The following is a 21983-nucleotide window of genomic DNA, read 5'->3' on the forward strand; positions in this document are numbered from 1 at the left end:
ATGGATAACTTTTGCAATCAGTATCCATACAATTTGGAGTTCTGCTGATGGTTAGTACTCGAATTAAACATGTTTTGTCTCACGAATTTGGATGCTAGCTAGTCATGACTTGCCTCATGGATCGGTCTCATTGGGCGGATAATGAATGTTGCTGGGTGTCCTTCAGTTATTGGCACGTAGAGGCTTTGGCTTTGTTGGACATCTCACATCTGACTTGCTGGACGCATACCAAGGAGCAACAGTAATGTGAGGTGAGATCACGAACAATAACTACAGTACTTATGATCAACCAGGTCCTTCTTATTGACAAATTATAAACTAGACATATTGACAACCTTCCATATTTGGTTTATACCAACAATCAAAACGCAGATCAAAATAGCTTCCCTTCTTCTAGGGAAAATGTTGCAGCAAGCTGTTTTTGAGGCTGAGGCAACTTTCCTGTATGAATGTTCAATTATCCGCCGTAACATGCACGATGAATCCAAATTTAAACTAAACAACATTTCAAAGGAAACAAAAAGATGGGCATAATTTGAATATATTTTTAGTGTAACTCCAACCAACACATGTATGATAGTCCTGCGAACTGCACATCAATTAAACACATATCACAATGGAGTTAACCAACATAACCCATGTACAAAAGCTTTGAAGAAACCAACAAGGAATAACAAAGAGGACTGGGTAGAGCTGGTAGGGTAGTAGATAGAGGAACACTTGGGAAAATAAACAAAGACAATGATACTTCAGGACGAGTGTGGTGGTTCCTCCAGCTCCACAACAGGTTTCACCAAGTTTGGATGCTCGGCAAGCTGGCTTTCAAGTTGTTCCTTCAGTGCTTGAGCGTTGGAACCGTTCACTAGCAAGACTTGCTTGAGTTCTTCTAGGTTCTCCAGGCTAGAGAACTGATATGTCGGCGATCCACCGCAGCAGTCAACCTTGAGCAGCTCGAGTTTCTTCATTGTTTCTGATCCAAATTTCACATGTAAGCTGCTGGAGCTGCCACCAGAAGCAATATGGAGGACCTTGACCTTTTCAAATGAGTGGTCCTCAAGTCCATTCCTAATGACATGGAAATGAAGCTCGCCATCTTGAAGCTGCTTGACCCGAAGAATACATAGCTGTGGCAGCTCGCCAAGGAGCGTCATGTCATTTTCTGTTAAACTGTCCATCTCCAAATCCAATTTTTGGAGCTTGCTAAGCTGGCCGCTCCCCTCTGGCAACTTGTTACCGAGTCCATACAATTTAAGGCTCCGCAGGTTCTTCAGAGGCAGGAGGATATCATCCAAGCAGCCTTCAATGTCCATCTGCACTGACAAGGAGTCCAGATGCACATGAACCGAGATTGCAGAGAAGAAGTCTTTGCTGTTATGTTTGTTGATGCCGGACACTCCGAGCTTCCGCAACTGGCTGAGCTTCTTGATCTCTTTGATGGCAGCCCTCCCCCCTGAAGCAGCGACATTGACAACACCGAGCGTGTGCAGCCCTGTCAGATTCCCAATTTCCCCGGGCACTTGAACACCAACTAGTTGACGGCACCTGCAGAAATCGCGCAACCAGCAGGATGAAGCAGGTAGTGCTGAGACGGTGGTGCCACGGCCGGCACGAATGTATTGCAACTTCTTTAACTTGGTGATGCTCGCAGGCAGGGTCACTATGGAGGTGTCCCTGACGTCCAAGGTCTGGAGCTGCCTGAGATCCCCTAATGAACTTGGTAGATGATCGATCTCAGTATGCCCTCGTAGAGAGAGGAACTTGAGGCGACACAGCCGTTTCACTACCTTCTTGAGATCGCCAGTCGTTATATCTGATGTTGCATCCTCCAGATCAAGGACCCGAAGCAGCTTCATACGCTCAGATATGAAGAATGATTTCCACTTCCCAAACACTGTGAGTGATCGCAGCCGTGAGAAGTCGATGCTCTCAAATACAATTCTGTCTCTGTCCCAGTCGTCCAATATGACGAGGTGACGCCCTGTGCGCTGGGTGGTTAATGCACAATTACCCCCCAGCTCAAACACAAGGTTTTCTTCTTTCCGCAGCGGGATGATGTACTCACGGATGAAACTGTTGAACTTGCACAAGGCCATCTTTCTGTCATTGAATTCCGCGGTGGTGACTAGCTGTGGTACCTGCTGTATCATGCTCAGATCAAGGAGGTCAGAGAATTGCCGCTCTCCGTTCTCCTCTGCAGATTCTTCATTGTCTTCCCTGGAGTAGCTCTCTGCAATCCAGCGCCTTATTAGCCGCCTCCGCCTTATGATCTGGCCTTGAGGAAAAATTGACATGTAGAAGATACACGGCTTGAGAGAATCTGGGCAGGTACGGAAGTAGGAATGCATCCAACCAAATAAATCGTGTAGACTATCATAGTCCGGCTCGGTCTCCAGGTGGTGCATAAGTCTCCGATTCAAAGCAAGAATTGTATCCATCCGTGTGACTGTCTGTTTGGCCAGTGCACATGCTATAGCAACTATCACTTTGGGAAGGCCTCCACACTTCAAAATTAGTTCTTTAACCTCCTCAGCTTCACACCAATCTACTACAGAGGATGATGGATCTGCCGATGGTGTATCCAGCTTGAGTGAGGATGATGGATCCGCCAATGGTGTATCCAGTTTAAGTGAGGATGATGGATCCGCCGATGGTGTATCCAGCTTGGGTGAGGATGATGGATCCGCCGATGGTGTATCCAGCTTGGGTGAGGATGATGGATCCTCCGATGGTGTATCCAGGTTGAGTGAGGATGATGGATCCTCCGATGGTGTATCCAGGTTGAGTGAGGATGATGGATCCGCCGATGGTGTATCCAGATTGAGTGAGGATGATGGATCCGCTGATGGTGTATCCAGCTTGAGCGAGGATGATGGATCCCCCGATGGTGTATCCAACTTGAGTGAGGATGATGGATCCCCCGATGGTGTATCCAGCTTCAGTGAGGATGATGGATCCGCCGATGGTGTCTCCAGCTTGAGTGAGGTCTTGCGTACCTATGATTCCAACAATTTTGGATTAACATGGAGTGGATTTGATATTTAAGCTATAAAGTGAGTTATCTACAAAATACATGGCACGTGCATGGTAATTCATAAATTAATTTTACTATTCATTATATGAATACAAAGTTATAAATGCTAATATTTTAGGGACATTGACATTGTCTCCCTGACATTGCTTACCAACTTCATAGTAAGTCGTTAAAATCTAATGAAATAGAGACAATATTAATTTCTATTGTCATTGTTGTCCACAGTCAGTCAAAGATTCAATGGATATCATATTTCTAGGGTCCCGATAACCGCCACACATATGGTGTATCGGGTAGTTGTGCCACACGCCTCGTGTGGCATGGACAGCAACCAGCCCACACACCTACGTGTGGGCAAAACAACTAATGCCCACACACATCTTTTTTCCCCTCCTGAACCCTCTCACATGCGTGCGTGTGGGCGAAGTTGATAACGCCCACACGCCCGTATGTCAGGCCTCATACCCTTCTGGTCCCGCACGCGACGCGTGACGCCCACCGCGCGCCCGCAGTTGCCATGGTCCAGACCCTCGTCCATGTTCGTTTATCTGCAGTTGCCATGTCGCTGAACTACGGTTGCCATGTCGGACAACTGCAGTTGCCATGGTTGCTCAACTGCAGTTGCCATGTATGGTCTGATCTAATGTAGTTGCCATGATTTCATAACTTTAGGAGTTGCCACATACTAACACTAGGCAGTTGAGAGAGTTGCCATGTGCTCACAAGCATGCTAGGGCAGTTGCCATGTAAAAAGGAAGAGTTGACATCTGCTTACGTGCACGTTAGGGCAGTTGCCATGTACGTGCACGTTGGGGCAGTTGCCATGTACCATGCAAAAACACATGGCAACTCGGTAAAAAGACAGTTGCCATCTGCTTACATACACACTAGGCAGTTGCCGTGTACCCTGCAAAAACACATGACAACTCGGGTAAAAAAAGAGAGTTGCCACCTGCTTATAAAGCACACTAGAGGCAGTTGCCATGTGCGCTGCAAAAACACATGGCAACTAGCAGCTTACGTGTGGGAGAGGAGACGGGCGTATGGGCGAGATGGCAAATGCTCACACACCAGCCCTTGTGCGTGACTAAAAACTGGTGTGTGGGTGAATTGCTAAACGCCCACACACCGGCCCCTCCATGTGGTAAAACGGATGTGTGGGCGAACTATGTCACACACCACACACACGCCTTGTCCTACGTGGCACAGAAAATCAGCCAGTTTGTGTCAAGATTCGTGCATATAGTACTGGACGATGATGGATGCGTGTGGTCGAGATGGTCAACGCCCATACGTGTGGGCGTTAACATTTCCGTATTCCTATGTACTCCTACTACTCTCATTATCCCCAAGTTATATATGTACTACTCTTGCTATGTACGGAAATATTAGGAAAATTATAAAATGTGGTGCTACTTTCTTATACCATCGCTCGGCGTAATTATAGAAGGTGCAACATAATGAGCCGATGGAGATTGGGGCAAAGAAGTTCGTGTGGATTACTAGGGAGTTTATGTCCTGGTCTTGACAACATGCTGGTGATTTTATTCTGTAAAGAGTGGATTTTATCGACTCAAAATGAAGTATTAAGGGGATACAAACACATTGAGCATACACCGAGCCCCTGCAAAACTAAGATGCCCATAGTCAACATCAACACACACAAAAAATCATGCTGGCAAAGAGCAAACTCATTCAAGACTGAAGTCATTCGTAGGCAGATGGAAAAGAAGAAAGAAAACTCTCAAGTGATCAAACTAGCGGTGGACAAACTACAACAATCTGCCCCAACATTTTCTTGACATCACAAGGACAATGGAAGAAGTTCTCCAGTAGCAATGCCTCCAGGAATGGAACGACGCTCAAGCGCCGCCATCGCCGGATCCAACCATCGAAGCCGGATCATGGATTTTCATCCCGAATATCAAGTCTTAGTAAACTCCAAGCCATGCCTTCAAGAAGGTAACAACGCCGAAATGCCACCATTGCTCGATATAACCAATTAGGGTCAGACCTAGGGTTTTCACCCCGGTGCTCAAGACCGGGACTTGAGAAGCACCACCATATCAAAGTCATGCTGTGTTGTCACCTCCACTTTCCAAAAATCCCGGTGGCGGCCATCAGGTTGATAGACTTATGAGTATTTAGAGTAGTCTTGTTTAGCATGATTTGTCTCGTTTTTGTCCATGTTTGTGTTCTTGCCATGATCTTGCCCGCCCTTTGGCAAGATCAAAATTTCATTTCTTTATAATGAACAATATAACAAGGTTTGCCATATATATGCATCTAAGGATTTTCGGGCTGGTTATAATAAAATCCTATATTTTCTAGAAAAAAGAAGGAAGATGTGAGGATTTATTTTGGATGGCAAAAAAGGCAACTATAGATATGCATATTCCAAATAACAAATGATTATGTTTTACAAAGAATTTTAGTGCAAATGTTGTCTCAAGTAGAACATCTAAGAATGCTGTTCCATAGAATTTGAAATGAATATGTAGTGAGTAGTGTCTTTAGGCTGCCAAAACCAAGCTGGCCAAAACAACTCATGAATGTGGTTTTGGTATTGCGGAAAAAAAACGCCTGCACCGAATTAGGTATCATCAGAAATCATACCTCCTGTTTGAAGAGATCAAAGGCTGCAGCAGCTTCTAGACCTTTGACATTGAACACGAGCTGTCTGTTATTTGCACAGTATGTGGCAATACTTGCTTCAGTTGTAATAACAATGATAACACTCTTAGAGGATCTAGGTACCACGGATTTTTTTATCAAATCCCATTCCTTTTTGTAGCGTATACCATCAATAACAATGAGGCAACGGTCTTGTATTAGAAGCTGGTGACACTCTTTAATGGGATCTTTTTCTGAGTGAAAATCCGAAAGTAAATCCTGACATAAGTACTTCAAATTGAATGGATGAGATACATTCACCCAACAATACCTATTAAATAGTTTCTCTTCAGGTTGCTTTGTGTCATCAATATTGCACAAGTCTCTGACGAGGGCTGACTTCCCCACACCTGCTATCCCCCAGACAGACATAACTTGGGAAGATGACATACGTGCAATTGCTGGATATTTACGAAGTTCGTTCATTTGTGACTCACGTCCAATCAGGATTGAATCCTGCACCATTGGTTTCTTGCCTTTATCTTCGTCGCCACTACTAGAACCCTGTACATTTATATTTGTTGGGAAAGGTGTTAACACCCAAGGACCAATTAGAGAGTGGAAAGGTACACATCTAATACTCCCTCCAATCCATATTCATTGTCGCTGATTTGTACTAAATCAGCAACAATTAATATGGATCGGAGGAAGTAAGTAATTACTCGGGTGGTTTAAGAAGATAATGCCATTCTTTATAAATAGAATAATGGATATGGGCGATGATTTGCACAAGAGACACCTACTGTGCCATTTACCTAAACAAGGAGTAACACAAAATTGAAAGGTAATTTGAAATACTGATATGTTTCAGACTTGCGTACCTTCTTGAAGAGGGCACAAACAGAGTGCTCGGGTGAGAAGTGCATCAACTCCAATATCTGGTAAGAATCGCCAATGCACAAGCATGCCATTTCTGACTCCTTTGTGGACACAATGATGCGGCTGCCGTTCTTACTGTGAGGAAGAAAGGTCCTGATAGCATGCCACTCTGCCATGTTTGAGAGATCTTCCAAGACAACGAGGTACCTCTTCTCTGTGACCAGCTGCTCGAACTCCTTGAGGAGATCTGATTGAGATTGGGTGGCCTGATCCATCTTGGTGAGGACTTGTATACCTATGGCGCTTGCTCCTTGTTCCTCGAAAGAGCTTTCAAAGAACTGAGCCATCAAGTTGCGGACGAAGTCATGTGGATTGAACGGATGCATGAGCTTCACCCAGGCCCTGTAGGTGTAGCTATTGCGGATCTCTGAGGCATTGTAGGTCGTCATGATGACAGATGTGGTCCCATGGTTGCCTTCTGATCCCCACACCGAGATCACTTGGAGGTCACTATTGGGATGACCATCTTGAGTGATCAGCTGGGTGAGATCCCCTCGGCATTTCTGCCCATCCGCGGCATCCCTTGCCTTGAGGAGCATATCGAGTGCTATTGCGCTGGAGACTCCTTGTTGTTTCTGCATCATGACCAACTTGGAGGCAACAGAGCCGGTGATGTTGCTGTAGCGCAAGTAACACTTGCTCAACTCGTCAGCTCTGCCCTTGAGCTCTGCTAAATCCTCGACGGCCTGGTCCAGTGGCAGCGACCGGCCTGCCAGTGCCATGCAAGGCTTGAACAGCCGGCGCCAGAATATTCGCTTGCTATCCAAATGGATAACGAACTCGACGCAGTCTTCGAGGTCATAGGCCAATTCACGGACGTGCCTCACCCAGGTCCTCACCATATTATTCATGATGCTCTCCTCCTTGGCGACGTCAAGGAAGGACTGAATCATCTCGAACTCGAGAGTGATGGACACAAGGTCACAGTGCGCCTTCTGCCGGAGCTTGGTGTCCTCCTCGATCGCCGACTCGATCTTGCTGATCGCCCCCACCACCACCGACTTCGCCAACCCAACCGCCAGTCGGTCCGCCATGATGCTACCTCTCACTTTCTTCTCCCTTGGATAGGTGTGTCTTCTTTCTCGTGTGGTCGGAGGTGTAGCTACAGATCAGGAGCTGGTCAGCACCAGGAGAGAGATGGCAGTCTTAAAAGGAAAAACCCATCCATGAGCTATGTTGTCGAAACAGCTAATTAATTAGACAAAACAAGTGGCCGGCCAGATCCGTAAGACACGGGGGCAAAGTATTGGCTCGATGATTCAAAGTATATGATCAGATCATCCGCGTGCGTAGCTTTAACAGTCAATGCATCATTTGAAGTAAACTAATATCTTTACCGGAACTAATTTGCGTACGATATTTGAAGATACGACTCTTGTACGATCCCAATCCAACAATGTGCCTTTGTTCTGCTCCATTCAAAGCAATAGACAAAGGGCATATTAATTTGAACTGTCGTCTCGTATCGTATGTATAGCATCGCTCTAGTTTAACAACTCTGTATCAACCTTCCAGGCTGGCTTGTTAATTAGCCTTTGTCCCCATCTGATAAAAAAGTATGCACTCAAAGCTAGTTAGCTGTTTAGCTGTTTTCGATTGTGATGGTGATCGACAATGATTTTAATTGCTAGCTACGCTATTTAGCTTTTTTAGAGACTGAATGCGAACCGGTGGCACTTTGTACCGCTATCCTAGCCACGGACGCTACAGCCTCAGATAGCCGCGCTATTTGATATATATAGTTTGCCATCAGCTATAGCTAAAGCTATTATTAAGCATGGGCAAAAAATAGCATCTAACCATTTGTACATGTAAATTTAATCCAAAACGACCATGTATATAACTAAATAACATTAGAAAACAGAAACTCTAACAATGTAGCATCAGATCTTTCTTATGTGGTTGTTTTTTCTTGGAGCTTCGGCTAGTTGGCGACTGCTTCAAGGCGACTGCCATGACACTCATGATGACATAACCATGAAAGAAAATAAACCGTCCATCCATATGTTAATTAGTTAAAAGATTGATTCTCTTATTCCCTACTTGACCAACATTATTTTGTTAGGCAGTTGCTTTTTTCTTTTTTACTTTGGAAAACACGATAGTTGGCATAGCTATAGGTCGGACCTCACCGCGATGCCGTGAAAAACACAATTTAAAACCTTGGTGACCGAACTCCCAATGTTAACAATGACTTTCTTCCCCATGTACACATCAATGCACACACAAAAACTCTAATGGAGATTGGCTCTCAAATGGTATAACTAAATGAGGCATATGTGGAATTACCAAAAATCAAGCTCTCGAAAGATTTATGTGAAGCACAAGGAGCAAAAGTGATGTCCATCTCACTATAAAGCAATATGCATGGATCCTCTAGCTGATATTAGTGAATGCACAAGCATGAGAGGCAGGGAATCATATCTCACATATAAGCAATAAACACATGAAATATGATGTAACCTACAAAAGACCATCTCACATAAAAATGATTATGAGGACTTATATGGTACCTCTCTCATCTACTTATTTTTTCCAGTTTTTTCCTGTTCTCTTTTTTTCCCATGATCTACAATAATGTCAGGCTCTCAGAGTAGTTACCTTTGCAAGGATTTCCATAGACCTTAAATAAGCAATCGTATGTTCTCTAGTTCTGAAAACTCTAAGATGTGCACTGGTGTTACTGATAGTAAATATCAATGGACCTGCGCCTATATCACGACACCACCATGCTTATGTGTGCTCTCACTCCACATGGCGGGGGAGCTGATCTGCTATGAAACATCAAAATGATTATTTCGTATAATGTTTTTCGTTTGTCCTTTGGCAGTGAAGTTCGGGCTTATTTTCTCCATGCATGATAGCAAAATTGTAAGAAATCTACAATAGAATCAATTTTACTCGCAAGAGAAAAATGGATACGATTGGGAAGCACCATCGCTTATCACGAAATGTCATTCTTAAGGGAGCTACCTATAGTTCAGCTATTACGCAACAGTTTTTAAGCAAGACTGCTAGCCAGACGAGTTGATTTGAATCATAGGTGCGAGCTGAGCTGGTTCAACATCACGTCAGTTTCTCTCTCTCAAAAAAAAAACATCAGTCTTGGTCTTGTTCCATGAATGGACGCCATAAAACTAGTCGATCTATCGGACTGATGGGTGCACACCAGCCGGCCGTAATATCATATGGCAAACCCAAGGTCATGGATTCTTGCTGTCCCCAAGGTTGTCCACCAACTAGGCACATGTAAATATTGCACACACTATATGTGAACTATTGGCATCTATCATTTGGCAAGAGTAGGAGGAGCATATGTCTAGCAATGGCACGGGTCATGTCAGGAAAAGAAAACTATTGGCATGGGTGGCCGAAATGTGAAAAGGAGGAAGAAAGCGACTCATTTTGCATCAGCATTTGTTTTAAATCAAACCAGTTCCTTTAGGCTACGTTTGGCAGCAGAGTATTTCTAAAAACTGTAGTTTCTACCCTCCAAACTCACGTGGTGCTTAAAGTTTATTTAGAAAAATGAAAATCTTATTTTCAAATAGTAAAGAGATCATCTCTCTCTATTCTATCTTTTTCTTGTGAGTTCTACGTTCACATAGATGGGCAACTTGATAAAGATGGTTGAACCAAGGTGCACTAGTACACTGATAACTAAGTGCCATCACCAGGTAGCATGGCTGGTTCGCAATCTTCAACCCAACGAACTAAGTACTATCAATGGCATGCACCTACACCAAGATGTTCTACAATCAGCTTGCTAGTAAAGTTGGAGCTTGTTTTCTTCATGCATGAAAGCAGAGAATCGCAAAAAATCTACAATAATGCCATTCTTAAGGGAGCAACCTAGCTCGCATATTACACAACAGTTTAAGCAAAACTGCTGGCCACATGAGTTGGTTTGAGTCATCCGTGGCTGAGCTGAGCTCAAAGTCTTGGTCTTGGCCTGTCGATCGACGCCATAAACTAGTCGATTGATTGGATCAATGGGTGCGCACCAGCCGTATTATCATATGGCAGACCCAAGGTCATGGATTCTCACTGTCCCCAAGGTTTTAACAAGGCCGCATAGATAGATAGATAGATCGATGCGTTCAGTTCATTGCCCAAAGTTGTCCACCAATCCGGCACATGTAAATATTGCAAAGACCATATGTGAACTTTTGGCATCTATCATTTGGCAAGAGTAATAAGAAATGGCACGGGTCGTGTCAGCAAAATAAAAATAAAAATATTGTCTTGGTTGGCTGAAATGTGAAAAAGACGAAGAAAGCGACTCATTTTTGCACCAGCATTTGGTTTAAACCAAACCAGTTCGAGTACATTGTATAAAACCACCATTTTGAGGGCTAGGTTTGCGAAAAACACTAGGATGCAGATTCGCTGCAGAAAGCACCACGTCTAGCGTAATTGTTTTGCAAAAACCACTGATCGGCGAATCAGGCCGTGTTAAGTGAGTTTATGACAAGTGGGGCCCTTTTTTTGCCTACGTGGCACTCCAGGCCGTCCCGACAGTTGGCAGACAGCGTTAGACGGCGAGTTAGGTCTCGTCTTTAGTCATCCCCGCATCCATCTCTTTTTCCCCATTCTTCTTCCCCCCTCCCCCTCACTCCCACCGCCGTCGCCCCTCGCACTACAGAGATGCGTAGTCCGGCGAAAGGTGGAGTTTCTGGTGGCGGCATTCCGCCCGGCAGCGCCGCACGCATCGTAGGTAGTTGAGGAGGACCCGCAGTGGATCCAGGCGAGCTTTGCGGGAGCTCGAACCCTAGCAAGTCGACGGAGGAATTGGAGGAGGAGGACCCGCAGTATTCGATGGAATACCGGGCGGCGAGAGCATTCGCCGCGGCGGTGAAGGCCAGTCTGACGGGAAGACAGTACATCGGGTCATCCTACGGCGACGTATAGTGAGATCCACTTTTCTTTGCTCTTCCCCTTCCCGTTCTCCAATGAAACTATGTTGTGTTGGTACTATTCTGCTACTCCAGTTGTGTGAGACTATGTTGTGTTGGTACTGTTCTGCTACTCCAGTTGTGTGAAACTATGTTGTCTTGATGCTGTCAAACTTTGGAATTCTAGTAGTCCTGTGATGATCAACTGTGATGATCAATTGATGTAGTGCTACTCCAGTTTTAAACCTTGTGTCAAACTACTATGATGATCAATTGATGTAGTGCTACTCTAGTTTTAAACCTTGTGTCAAACTATGGCATTCTAGTAGTACTATGTTACTCTTGTGATGATGGTGATGGTCCTACTTGACCCTAATTGACCCTACTTGATGCCTCGGCGTCGATAAAAAGCCAAAAACCCTATCTTGGCCTACTTGATGCCTCGACATCGATAAAAATCCCCAAACCCTAACTTGGTCTACTTGATGCCTCAACATCGATAAAAAGCCAAAAACAACCCTAATTGACCCTACTTGAAGCCTCGACGTCGACAAAAAGCCAAAAACCCTCACTTGACCCTACTTGAAGCCTCGTCGTCGACAAAAAGCCAAAAACCCTAATTGACCCTACTTGAAGCCTCGGCATCGACAAAAAGCCAAAAACCCTAACTTGTCCCTACTTGATGCCTCGGCGTCGATAAAAAGCCAAAAACCCTAACTTGGCCTACTTGATGCCTCGACATTGATAAAAAGCCAAAAACAACCCTAATTAACCCTACTTGAAGCCTCGGTATCGACAAAAAGCCAAAAACCCTCACTTGTCCCTACTTGATGCCTCAGCGTCGATAAAAAGCCAAAAACCCTAATTGACCCTACTTGAAGCCTCGGCATCGATAAAAAGCCAAAAACCCTCACTTGACCCTACTTGATGCCTCGACGTCGATAAAAAGCCAAAAACCCTAACTTGTCCTACTTGATGCCTCGGCGTCGACAAAAAAAACAAAAAAAACCCTCACTTGCCCTACTTAACTCAGAATCATCAGTTGAACAGAAACATACTAAAGCCAAAATCATCAATTGCAAACAGATTACTTAAGATAACATTAACCATCTCTAAATACCACCGCATTCAGCACTAGTTCAAATCCATACATAATCATAGTTTGACATTCAGCACTAGTTCAAATACCACCACATTCAGCACTAGTTCAAATGCAAACATCTTACTTAAGATTACATATACATAGTTCAGGAGTACTCATAGTTAATAGAATTTAAACTACTATCATTACAGCAAATGCCAAACCACACCATGCAAAAGGTCAGCAAATGCCAAATGATATTGCCCATTCTTCTCTTGCACTGCTTATCCATTTATGATGGCCTTGATCCCCTCCAGCTTCACATTGCTCTTTTCAACTGTCTTCTTGAGCTCATCAATGTGGATCTGCAAATTCTTCCTCTCATCAGCTAGCTTCAACTTCATGTTCCTAATGAAAGTAGCTTGAGCAACAACTATGTTCTTCACAGTGTCATACTTCTCCTGCAACTTGGTTGTTTCGGCATTTTTCCTTTCTATCACTGCCCTCTGCTCCTGGGCATCCATAGGTGTATTGACATCTTCAACCAACTTCTCATAGCTGGCCTGGAGTTTCTTCTTCTCTTGTGTCAGGTCATGAACAGTAAATGAATGCATCAGACATTCCTCATTCCTGTCCATCTTACTCTGTTCATACATAGACCACAACTTGGACAGTGCATTCTCAAGGGTATTGGGCCAAGATGGATCAATCCATTCTACCAGTCCACAGTTTTTACCTTCCTGAAAAAACAGTATTAACAAAATGAATTACATAACAGTGACTTACTTACAATGATAGGCTAGATTACTTTATACTAAAATTCATATCATGCAAGCTAAAGATAGAATATTTAAACATGTCCTAAAGTAAACATCCTAAAAAACAATGGTTTGCTCTAAAGTAAACAACTACTAAGTAAACAATGCTGGTGTGCTAACCCATGAATCTTCTGTCCTAAAATAAGCTAACATGGCAGAGTTAAAAAATGACCTAACTAAACAATGTTGCCAGATCCAAACTAAACAATGCTGGTGTGCTAACCCATGCATCTTCTGTCTTAAAATATGCTAACCTGGCAGAGTTAACAAAATGACCTAACTAAACAATGTTGCCAGAACCAGAATAAACAATGCTGGCAGAGTAAACAATTAATGAATCCATTGTCCAAACTTCACAATATAATACAATGTCTGCTGGAGTGCCACATTACATGTCCATGGCAAACAAATGACAGATCTGTTAAGTTAATCAACAACTTCCAATTAGTTAAGTTGGAACCATACCTTCTCTGCACAACAAAGAAACCTCCTGCTAGTGTGAATCCCTTCGAAAGAAACACGCCTTACTGCTGCCTTCCCGTTTCCATGGCACAAAACATACATATATGTCTCAGGGCCCTCGAAATCTGAGTCTTCGGTGCTAGCAGGAACCTGGAGTGCAAAGGAATGACAGAGATTTGGTCCATAGTTTGAAAAGAAGCTAATTCGAGAAATCCCCAAATATCAAACCCTAACCCTAAATCTGATAACTGACATTAATGGTGCCATCGTCGGAAGCTGATCTCATGTACTCCACAGTGTGCTCGCTACTATCCGACCCATCACTCCACGACACCATGGTGCTGCGGCGGCGGGACGGCGCGGCGGCGACGGATGCGGCGACCAAGAACAGAGCAAGAGCGAGAGATGCACGAGCGAGGAGCGAGCAAGCAGAGTGGTGGAGAAGTGGCAATGGTTCATGCTTTTGACTGCTAGGACCGAACGACGGCGACGACACCGTCTAACGCCATCTGCCGGCTGTCGGGACGGCCTGGAGTGCCACGTAGGTGGAAAACGGGCCCCACCTGTCATAAACTCACTTAACCGCCGATCAGTGGTTTTTGCAAAACAATTACGCTAGACGTGGTGCTTTCTGCAGTGAATCTGTATCCTAGTGTTTTTTGCAAACCTAGCCCTCAAAGTGGTGGTTTTATGCAATTTACTCAACCAGTTCCTTTAGGCTACGTTTGACAACAGAGTATTTCTAAAAGGTGTAGTTTCTACCCTCATTTTTTCCAAAACAAAAACTTGTGAAGTTTCTTCCATCCGTTTCCACCACCCCGACCCAACCAGGAGGCTTGCGTTCGATTGTCTGGGCCTGGAGCACTGGAGCGAGAAGACACTGCCTACACTCTGAAATCTTCTCGGGCCAGAAAAAGCCCATTGCACCCTATGCCATACGCCGCCGCCTGCCTCCAGCGCCTCAAGGCCCTCCGTGCCGCCAAGGAGCTCTTCTCCACGCCCGACGGCGCCTCCCTCGCCACCACCGTGGACTAGCAGTAGGCACTCCTCCTCCATCCCTTCTACTCTACACATCCCCCACCCCAGCTCCTGCGGTAGGCTGTTCTATACCTCTGGACTGTTAGAATCAGTTGTATAGGGATAAGATTCTCATTTGAATTGTAATCTGTTTCTATCCCTTCTTCTGTTATTTCTCCTGTAAACGATGAGGTCAATCTCTCCTCCTCTCGGACGATCTCATCTTCCTTGTAAGCCACGGCAAACCTTCAATATATACAAATGCGGCCCAGACGAAGGGTTCTACGCTTCCTCATTATCTTTCATGGTAACAGAGCCTCTTCCTTAGTAGATCGGAACGAGATCGCATCTAGCTACCTCCCGGCGACTGAGCCATGTCCACCACCACCTCCGCTGCCCCGATGTCCAGCACCACAGGAGCACTCACCACCGCTTCTTCCTCCACCTTCACCCCATCCTCCACCTCCAACAACTCTTTTCTCGGATCACCGCCCCAAGAGAAGATCACGAGGGGAAATTTCCTGTTCTGGAAGGCCATTGTTTTGCCCCAGATGAAGGGCGCGTAGATGGAGCACCATCTCGACGCGACGAGTCCAGCACCGCCGGCCACCCTCACCATCACCAAGGACGGCAAGGAAGAACAAGTTGTGAACTTTTCCCGATCCCTATGGTTTGCACAACAACAATAACTCCAAGGCTACTTGATGGGCTCCCTCTCCCGCGACATTCTTGCGCAGGTCGCCGTGCTCCAGACGCCGGCACAAGTATGGAGCGCCATCCACGCCATGTTCGCTGCCCAGAGTCAAGCTCAAGCTATCAATACCCGCACCGAGCTGACCAATCCGCAAAAAGGTAATATGACTATGGCTGAATACCTTGGAAAGATCAAAAGCCTCACTGATGAGGTTGCCTGCACCGCCGCCGCGCTCTCTGACCCGGAGATCGTGTCCAAGATTCTTGCTGGGCTGGACATGGAGTACAATCTAGTCGTCTCGGCTCTGGCTGCTCGAGTTGAACCCATCACCGTCCAAGATCACTATAGCCAGCTTCTTAGCTTCGACGTCCGTCTCAGCCTCCTCCACGGCACCAACATCCGGCAGTCTTCTGTCAATTCTGTATCTCGTGGCCGCGGTCACCAGGGGCAGCGTGGCGGCGGGCGCGGGCGCGGCACCAACCAGCAAGGCGATGGCGGCTACAGCAACTACAACAACTCCAGCGGCGGCAGCGGCTACAACAACAGAACAGGGGGAGGCGGCTTCAACAACAACAATAGCCGCCGCCCCGCGTCCTCTCGTCCGCGCCCTCGGTGCCAACTCTGCAAGAAGGCGGGCCACAAAGTCATGGACTGCTGGCACCACTTCGATGAAGATTTCGTCCCTGATGCTCGTCACATTGCGGCGGCCATTGAGCAAGGAGGAGGAGTTTGGTACATCGACTCCGGGGCAACAGACCACGTCACAAGCGAACTAGGGCAACTTTCTCTCCGTGAAAAATACCTCGGCAACGACCAAATTCACACTGCAAGCGGTGGAGGTATGGATATTACACACATTGGTCAAGCTTTTTTTAATTCACCCTCTCTCAAATTTGATCTTGTCTTAAAAGATGCCCTTCATGTTCCACAAGCCGGCAAGAACCTTGCGTCTATGTCTCGTTTAGCCACCGATAACAATGTATTCTTTGAAACTCACCCTCGTTACTTTTTTTATAAAGGATCGGGCAACGAGGGAACTCCTCCATCACAGTAGATGCATTGGAGGGCTCTACACCATCACATCCGGAGCACTTAGTCGCAAGCATCGTCGAGTCTACTCCGTCATCAAGCCCTTCTTGGCAAGGTGGCATCGATGATTAGGACATCCGTCGTCGATCATAGTCAAGAAAGTAGTTAATAAAGGCAATCTCTCATTGTCAGATAGCCAAGTTAGTGATTCTCTGTGTGAAGCTTGTCAATGTGCTAAGAGTCATCAGCTCCCTTATCCTAAGTCAACTAGTGTGTCTCATGCTCCTTTAGAGCTTCTTTTCAGTGATGCATGGGGTCATGCCAGAGATTCTTTTGGTAGAAAGAAATATTATGTCAGTTTCATCGATGACTACAACAAGTTTACTTGGATTTATTTGCTTAAGTACAAATCTGAAGTTTTCTCTGTTTTCCAATAGTTCCAAAAACTTGTTGAAATACATCTTGATAGAAAAATCCTAACCGTCCAAAGTGACTGGGGGGGGGGGAGAAGAGTATGAGAAACTCAATTCTTTCTTTCGTAGCATAGGCATTGAGCATCATGTCTCTTGTCCTCATGCTCACCAACAAAACGGCTCCGCTGAGCGGAAACATCGCCACATTGTTGAAGTTGGTCTCTCTCTTCTTGCTCATGCCTCTATGCCTCTAAAGTATTGGGATGAAGCATTCATCACTGCCACTTATCTTATTAATCGTCTCACTAGTAAGGTCATTCGTAACACTGCTCCCTTGGAGCGATTATATCAAAAGAAACCTGACTACAACTCTCTTCGTATTTTTTGGGTGCACTTGCTATCCCAATCTACGTCCATATAATCGTCACAAACTCGAGCTTCACTCCACCCAATGCGTTTTTCTTGGCTATAGCAATCTCCACAAAGGGTACAAGTGCTTCGAAATTGCCACTGGACGAATATATATTTCCAGAGATGTTGTTTTTGATGAAACACTTTTCCCGTTTGCCAAACTTCATCCAAACGCGGGGGCTCTCCTTCATGCTGAAATAGCACTCCTTCCAGATTACGAGGGTGAATTACATAAAACTGATCATGTGCAAAATTCCATCCAAAATTGTGGTTCTAATGATATATGTGCAGATTTGGGTCATCATTTTATGTGTACAGATGTGGACAAAACATGCACATGGTCTGAGGCTGATTCACCTGGCAGTGGCGCGCGATCCGGTGCAGATTTCTGTGCCAGTCCTTCTGTCTCCATCGGCGCCCGATCCGAGGCGGAGTTAGCCGATCCACCCAGCCCGGTCGCGCGGGTGGCCGACAGCCCGCTAGTGGTGGATGCCACCAGTCCAGCGCGAGCCAAAGCACGTCACCACACGCGGGCCGAAGCGTGTCACCATGCGCGGGGGAGCGTGTTGTCGCGTGCCGCGGGCCCGCGGATCGAGACGATCGAGCCAGCCGCTGACCGTGCTGACGCGGCGTCAGGGGGATCCTCCTCGGATCGGGAGCCTGGATCGCCTGCGCCTCGATCTTCCTCAGAACAAGAGCTGGGATCCTCTGCGCCAACTCACACAGAATCTTCTTAGCCAGGATCTTCTGCGCCCATAGCATCAGCTATTCACCAACCTCTTCGCCGACACACTAGATCACAGTCAGGCATTGTCAAAGGGATAGAGTATACTGATGGTACTATAAGGTATGACAGAGTAAAGCGTGATTTTCTTAGCAGTGTTGGTGAACCAACTGACTTGCATGATGCTCTTGCTCATAAGGATTGGAAAAAGGCTATGGATAATGAGTATGATGCACTTACAAAAATAATACTTGGCATTTAGTACCACCAAAGAAAGGTAGTAATGGTATAGACTGCAAATGGGTATACAAAATAAAGAGAAAATCCGATGGAAGTATAGACAGATACAAAGTTAGGCTGGTTGCAAAGGGTTTCAAACAGAGGTTTGGTATTGACTATGAGGATACGTTCAGCCCTGTTGTTAAGTCAGCTACTATTCGACTTGTATCGTCTATTTCTATTTCCAGAGGATGGAGCTTACGCCAGCTAGATGTTCAGAACGCGTTCCTTCATGGTGTTCTTGAGGAAGAAGTGTTCATGCTGCAGCCACCAGGGTATGAGGATCAAAGCACACCACATTATGTCTGTAAGTTGGATAAAGCTTTGTATGGTTTGAAACAGGCCCCGAGAGCTTGGTACTCGAGGTTGAGCATGCAGTTACAACAACTTGGGTTTACACCATCTAAAGCAGACACCTCATTGTTCTTTTACAATAAAGACAGCATCACCATATTTGTTCTTGTTTATGTTGATGATATAATTGTTGCTAGTTCAAGTTCAGGTGCTACCACTTGTTTGCTTAAGGATCTAAAGATGGAGTTTGCTCTCAAGGACTTGGGTAATCTTCATTATTTTCTTGGCATAGAGGTCAAACAAGTGAAGGATGGTATACTTCTCACATAGGAAAAATATACCACTGACATACTCAGAAGAGTTGGATTGGAAAATTGTAAACTTGTGAGTACACCAATGTCAACCTCAGAACAACTTACAATTGAAAGTGGAGAAACACTTGGACCAGAAGATGCAACCAATTACAGAAGTGTTGTAGGTGCTTTACAGTATTTGACTCTTACACGTCCTGATATTTCCTATTCTGTGAACAAGGTATGTCAATATTTACATGCACCTAGGACAACTCATTGGACTGCAATCAAGAGAATTTTGAGGTATCTTAAATATTCAGAAGGACTTGGAATTCAAATTACCAAGTCTTTGTCTATGCTTGTCACTGCATATTCTGATGCAGACTGGGCAGGGTGTGCTAATGATAGAAGATCCACGGGTGGTTTTGCTGTGTTTCTGGGTAGAAATCTTGTGTCGTGGAGTGCAAGAAAACAGGCCACTCAAGCATTACTCTATGAACTTGGATTAAGGCTCCTCAAGCTGCAAGGTTATGGTGTGATAATATTGGTGCAACCTACCTCTCAGCTAATCCTGTTTTTCATGCACGCACAAAACATATCGAAGTTGATTTTCACTTTGTCAGAGAAAGGGTAGCTCGAAAGCTACTTGATATTCAGTTCATATCAACTGGTGATCAACTTGCTGATGGCTTCACAAAACCTCTTACTACGAGAAGATTGAATGAGTTCAAGTACAATCTTAACCTTGGCAAAATGCATATGGTTTAGATTGAGGGGGAATGTTAGAATCAGTTGTATAGGGATAGGATTCTCATTTGAATTGTAATATGTTTCTATCCCTTCTTCTGTTATTTCTCCTGTAAACGACGAGGTCGATCTCTCCTCCTCTCGGACGATCTCATCTTCCTTGTAAGCCACGACAAACCTTCAATATATACAAACGCAGCCCAGACGAAGGGTTCTACGCTTCCTCATTATCTTTCATGGACTAGCTAGCTAGTGTACTCTGCCCGACTAAAACTGCTCTGCCTGTTTACTTCCGTATATATATTGTTACATAAGCGAGTCATAGTTGTAGCTGGTTCCTTTAGTTCAGTTGGCCAGTTCAAATGAAATTAGCCCTTGCAATTCTAATTCATGAGTCAGTCCCCTAGGCTGCGGAGAACACTGCGTCATTTTTTCCACATTATGTCCTTATCAAGAACCCAACCTTTACCCTCATCAAGAACCCAACCGTTAGCTTTCAGATCGAGTGTACTGCTGTCCTCATCATCGGCCTGTTATTCCATTCAATGTCCTCTGTCGGTTAGCATTTGATGGTTGTTTGGTGCTATTTGTGTCCACATTAGGTGTAGATCTGCCGAGCTTCCGTGTGCTTGAACATTTACCTGAAATCATTCAAGTTATCCAAATTCGCAATGTATTATTGCTGAGGTATCAGTTTTATGTGCCAGAGTAAGGCCTTTGTTTGTTGAATAGATATTCCCCTATTCTGCGAAAAAAAAAGAATAAAAAAGAATAGACATTCCTGAACAATATAACTAGTTGACACTGAGTGTCAAACTATTTACCGTAGGTTCTTTGGCAAGTAAGTCTTTCTCATGTGTTCTCCTAACAACATCTGGGTTCGAATTGGATTTGGGTGTTGCTATGTTGCTCTTTAGGATGTCTTATATATTGCACTAAACCATGAGAATTATGTATCAGCTTCAAATGTGTAATCTTGTATTGTACATGTCACTGAATCTATGCTGAATTCTATGTTTGTCGACTGCATCAGGGATGGTGAACATGGGACCGAACAAGAACAGGGAACATGGACTGGAGAAGCGCACCCAGAAATCTTTGGCGGAGATTGCATGTGAGTAACCAGTAGATGATTAGTTCAGTTAGTTATGATCTCGGTTTTCTGTTATGCATTCACTAACTGCTCATGCTGAACCACACTGTTCCTGTGCAGTGGAGCAGCTCAAGAGTGACGTTGTACTGTGCGTGCCCAAATGTCTGTTTAGAACACAGGAAGCAGCTAAGCCGAAGTGAAACATTGATGTATTTGTATGGTGTGGGCTGAGGACGAAGATGTGGAAATTGTAGTCATGTGCTCACATGATCCACATATGATGCCTTTAATTCAGTACCCAGAATTTTAAAAAAATTAGATGTGGAAATTGTAGTCGTGTGCTCACATGATCTGGATTGCGTGCCATTTAAAAATTTGTTTATACTAATAATCAAAAGAATAGGAAAAATAGCTGTAGTTCCTTCTTCTAGGGAAAATGCACGCAATCCAGATCTTTCGATGGATGCAGCAAACTGTTAGTGAAACTCGGGCAACTTTTCTAAATGATCGTTGAATTATCCACCAGAACAGAGATGATAAATTCATGTTTAATCTAAACATCATTTGGAAGGAAAAAGGAAATATGACCTAATTTAAAGATGTTTAAAGTGATAGCTCCAACCATCTCATTTATATATTACACTGTACCGTAATAACCTTGCAAACCGGACATCAATTATTTAACTGCATATACTATATCACAATGAAGGCAATTGAGCAGAAATCCGGTGCTCATTATGGGTGTAGTACATTTTGATACTACATAAAACATGCATGTATGGAACCATAAGATGGGCAACAGAAGCCATTACGGTAGTAAATCTTGAGCTTTACACAAACCAACCAGAAGAAGGGGTTACAAGGACTGGGCCGAGCTTGTAGAAGTAGACGAGCGTGGTGATTCCTCCCGCTTCACAACAGGTTTCATTAAGTTTGGGTGCTTTCAAGTTGTTCCTTCAGTGCATGGGCATTGGAACCGTTAAGAAGCAAGACTTGCCTGAGTCCTCCTAGATTCTCCAGGCCCGAGTCCTCCGTTGGAACCGCAGCAGTCAATCTTGAGCAGCTCAAGATTTCTCATTGTTGTTAACCCGAAAGTCACATGCAATCTGGAGGACCTTGACCTTTTCAAATGAGCCGTCCTTTACATTAT

The 21983-nt window shown here is 44.7% G+C and overlaps 2 protein-coding genes across 2 annotated transcripts; both read right to left on the reverse strand.

The window, feature by feature from the left end:
- Positions 1 to 535: 535 nt before the first annotated feature.
- LOC125529990 (protein RECOGNITION OF PERONOSPORA PARASITICA 7) lies at positions 536 to 7810 on the reverse strand. The gene is made up of 3 exons (XM_048694406.2): positions 6526 to 7810; positions 5648 to 6208; positions 536 to 2993 (listed from the first exon to the last, which is right to left on the reverse strand). Exons 1-3 carry the CDS (start codon positions 7615 to 7617, stop codon positions 750 to 752), a joined length of 3897 nt encoding a protein of 1298 aa, XP_048550363.2. The 5' UTR covers positions 7618 to 7810; the 3' UTR covers positions 536 to 749.
- A 5033-nt stretch (positions 7811 to 12843) lies between these two features.
- LOC147962749 (uncharacterized) lies at positions 12844 to 14176 on the reverse strand. The gene is made up of 3 exons (XM_087537551.1): positions 14093 to 14176; positions 13843 to 13989; positions 12844 to 13299 (listed from the first exon to the last, which is right to left on the reverse strand). The coding sequence occupies exons 1-3, from the start codon at positions 14174 to 14176 to the stop codon at positions 12844 to 12846; spliced, it is 687 nt and encodes a 228-aa protein (XP_087393677.1).
- Positions 14177 to 21983: the final 7807 nt, after the last annotated feature.

The sequence above is a fragment of the Triticum urartu genome, chromosome 7A (assembly GCF_056163025.1).
Source record: "Triticum urartu cultivar PI428250 chromosome 7A, HENAU_Tu73, whole genome shotgun sequence".
NCBI classification, from domain to species: domain Eukaryota; kingdom Viridiplantae; phylum Streptophyta; class Magnoliopsida; order Poales; family Poaceae; genus Triticum; species Triticum urartu.

What these genes read in the sequence shown, in the direction of transcription:
- LOC125529990 (XM_048694406.2), bottom strand. Translation starts at nt 7,617, where the DNA reads ATGGCGGACCGACTGGCGGTTGGGTTGGCGAAGTCGGTGGTGGTGGGG. An exon ending in TTTGTGCCCTCTTCAAGAAG is followed by an intron (nt 6,209 to 6,525) that starts GTACGCAAGTCT and finishes ATAAATGTACAG; the next exon opens with GGTTCTAGTAGTGGCGACGA. An exon ending in TTGATCTCTTCAAACAGGAG is followed by an intron (nt 2,994 to 5,647) that starts GTATGATTTCTG and finishes TTGGAATCATAG; the next exon opens with GTACGCAAGACCTCACTCAA.
- LOC147962749 (XM_087537551.1), bottom strand. Translation starts at nt 14,176, where the DNA reads ATGGTGTCGTGGAGTGATGGGTCGGATAGTAGCGAGCACACTGTGGAG. An exon ending in CCGACGATGGCACCATTAAT is followed by an intron (nt 13,990 to 14,092) that starts GTCAGTTATCAG and finishes TTTGCACTCCAG; the next exon opens with GTTCCTGCTAGCACCGAAGA. An exon ending in TTCTTTGTTGTGCAGAGAAG is followed by an intron (nt 13,300 to 13,842) that starts GTATGGTTCCAA and finishes CTGTTTTTTCAG; the next exon opens with GAAGGTAAAAACTGTGGACT.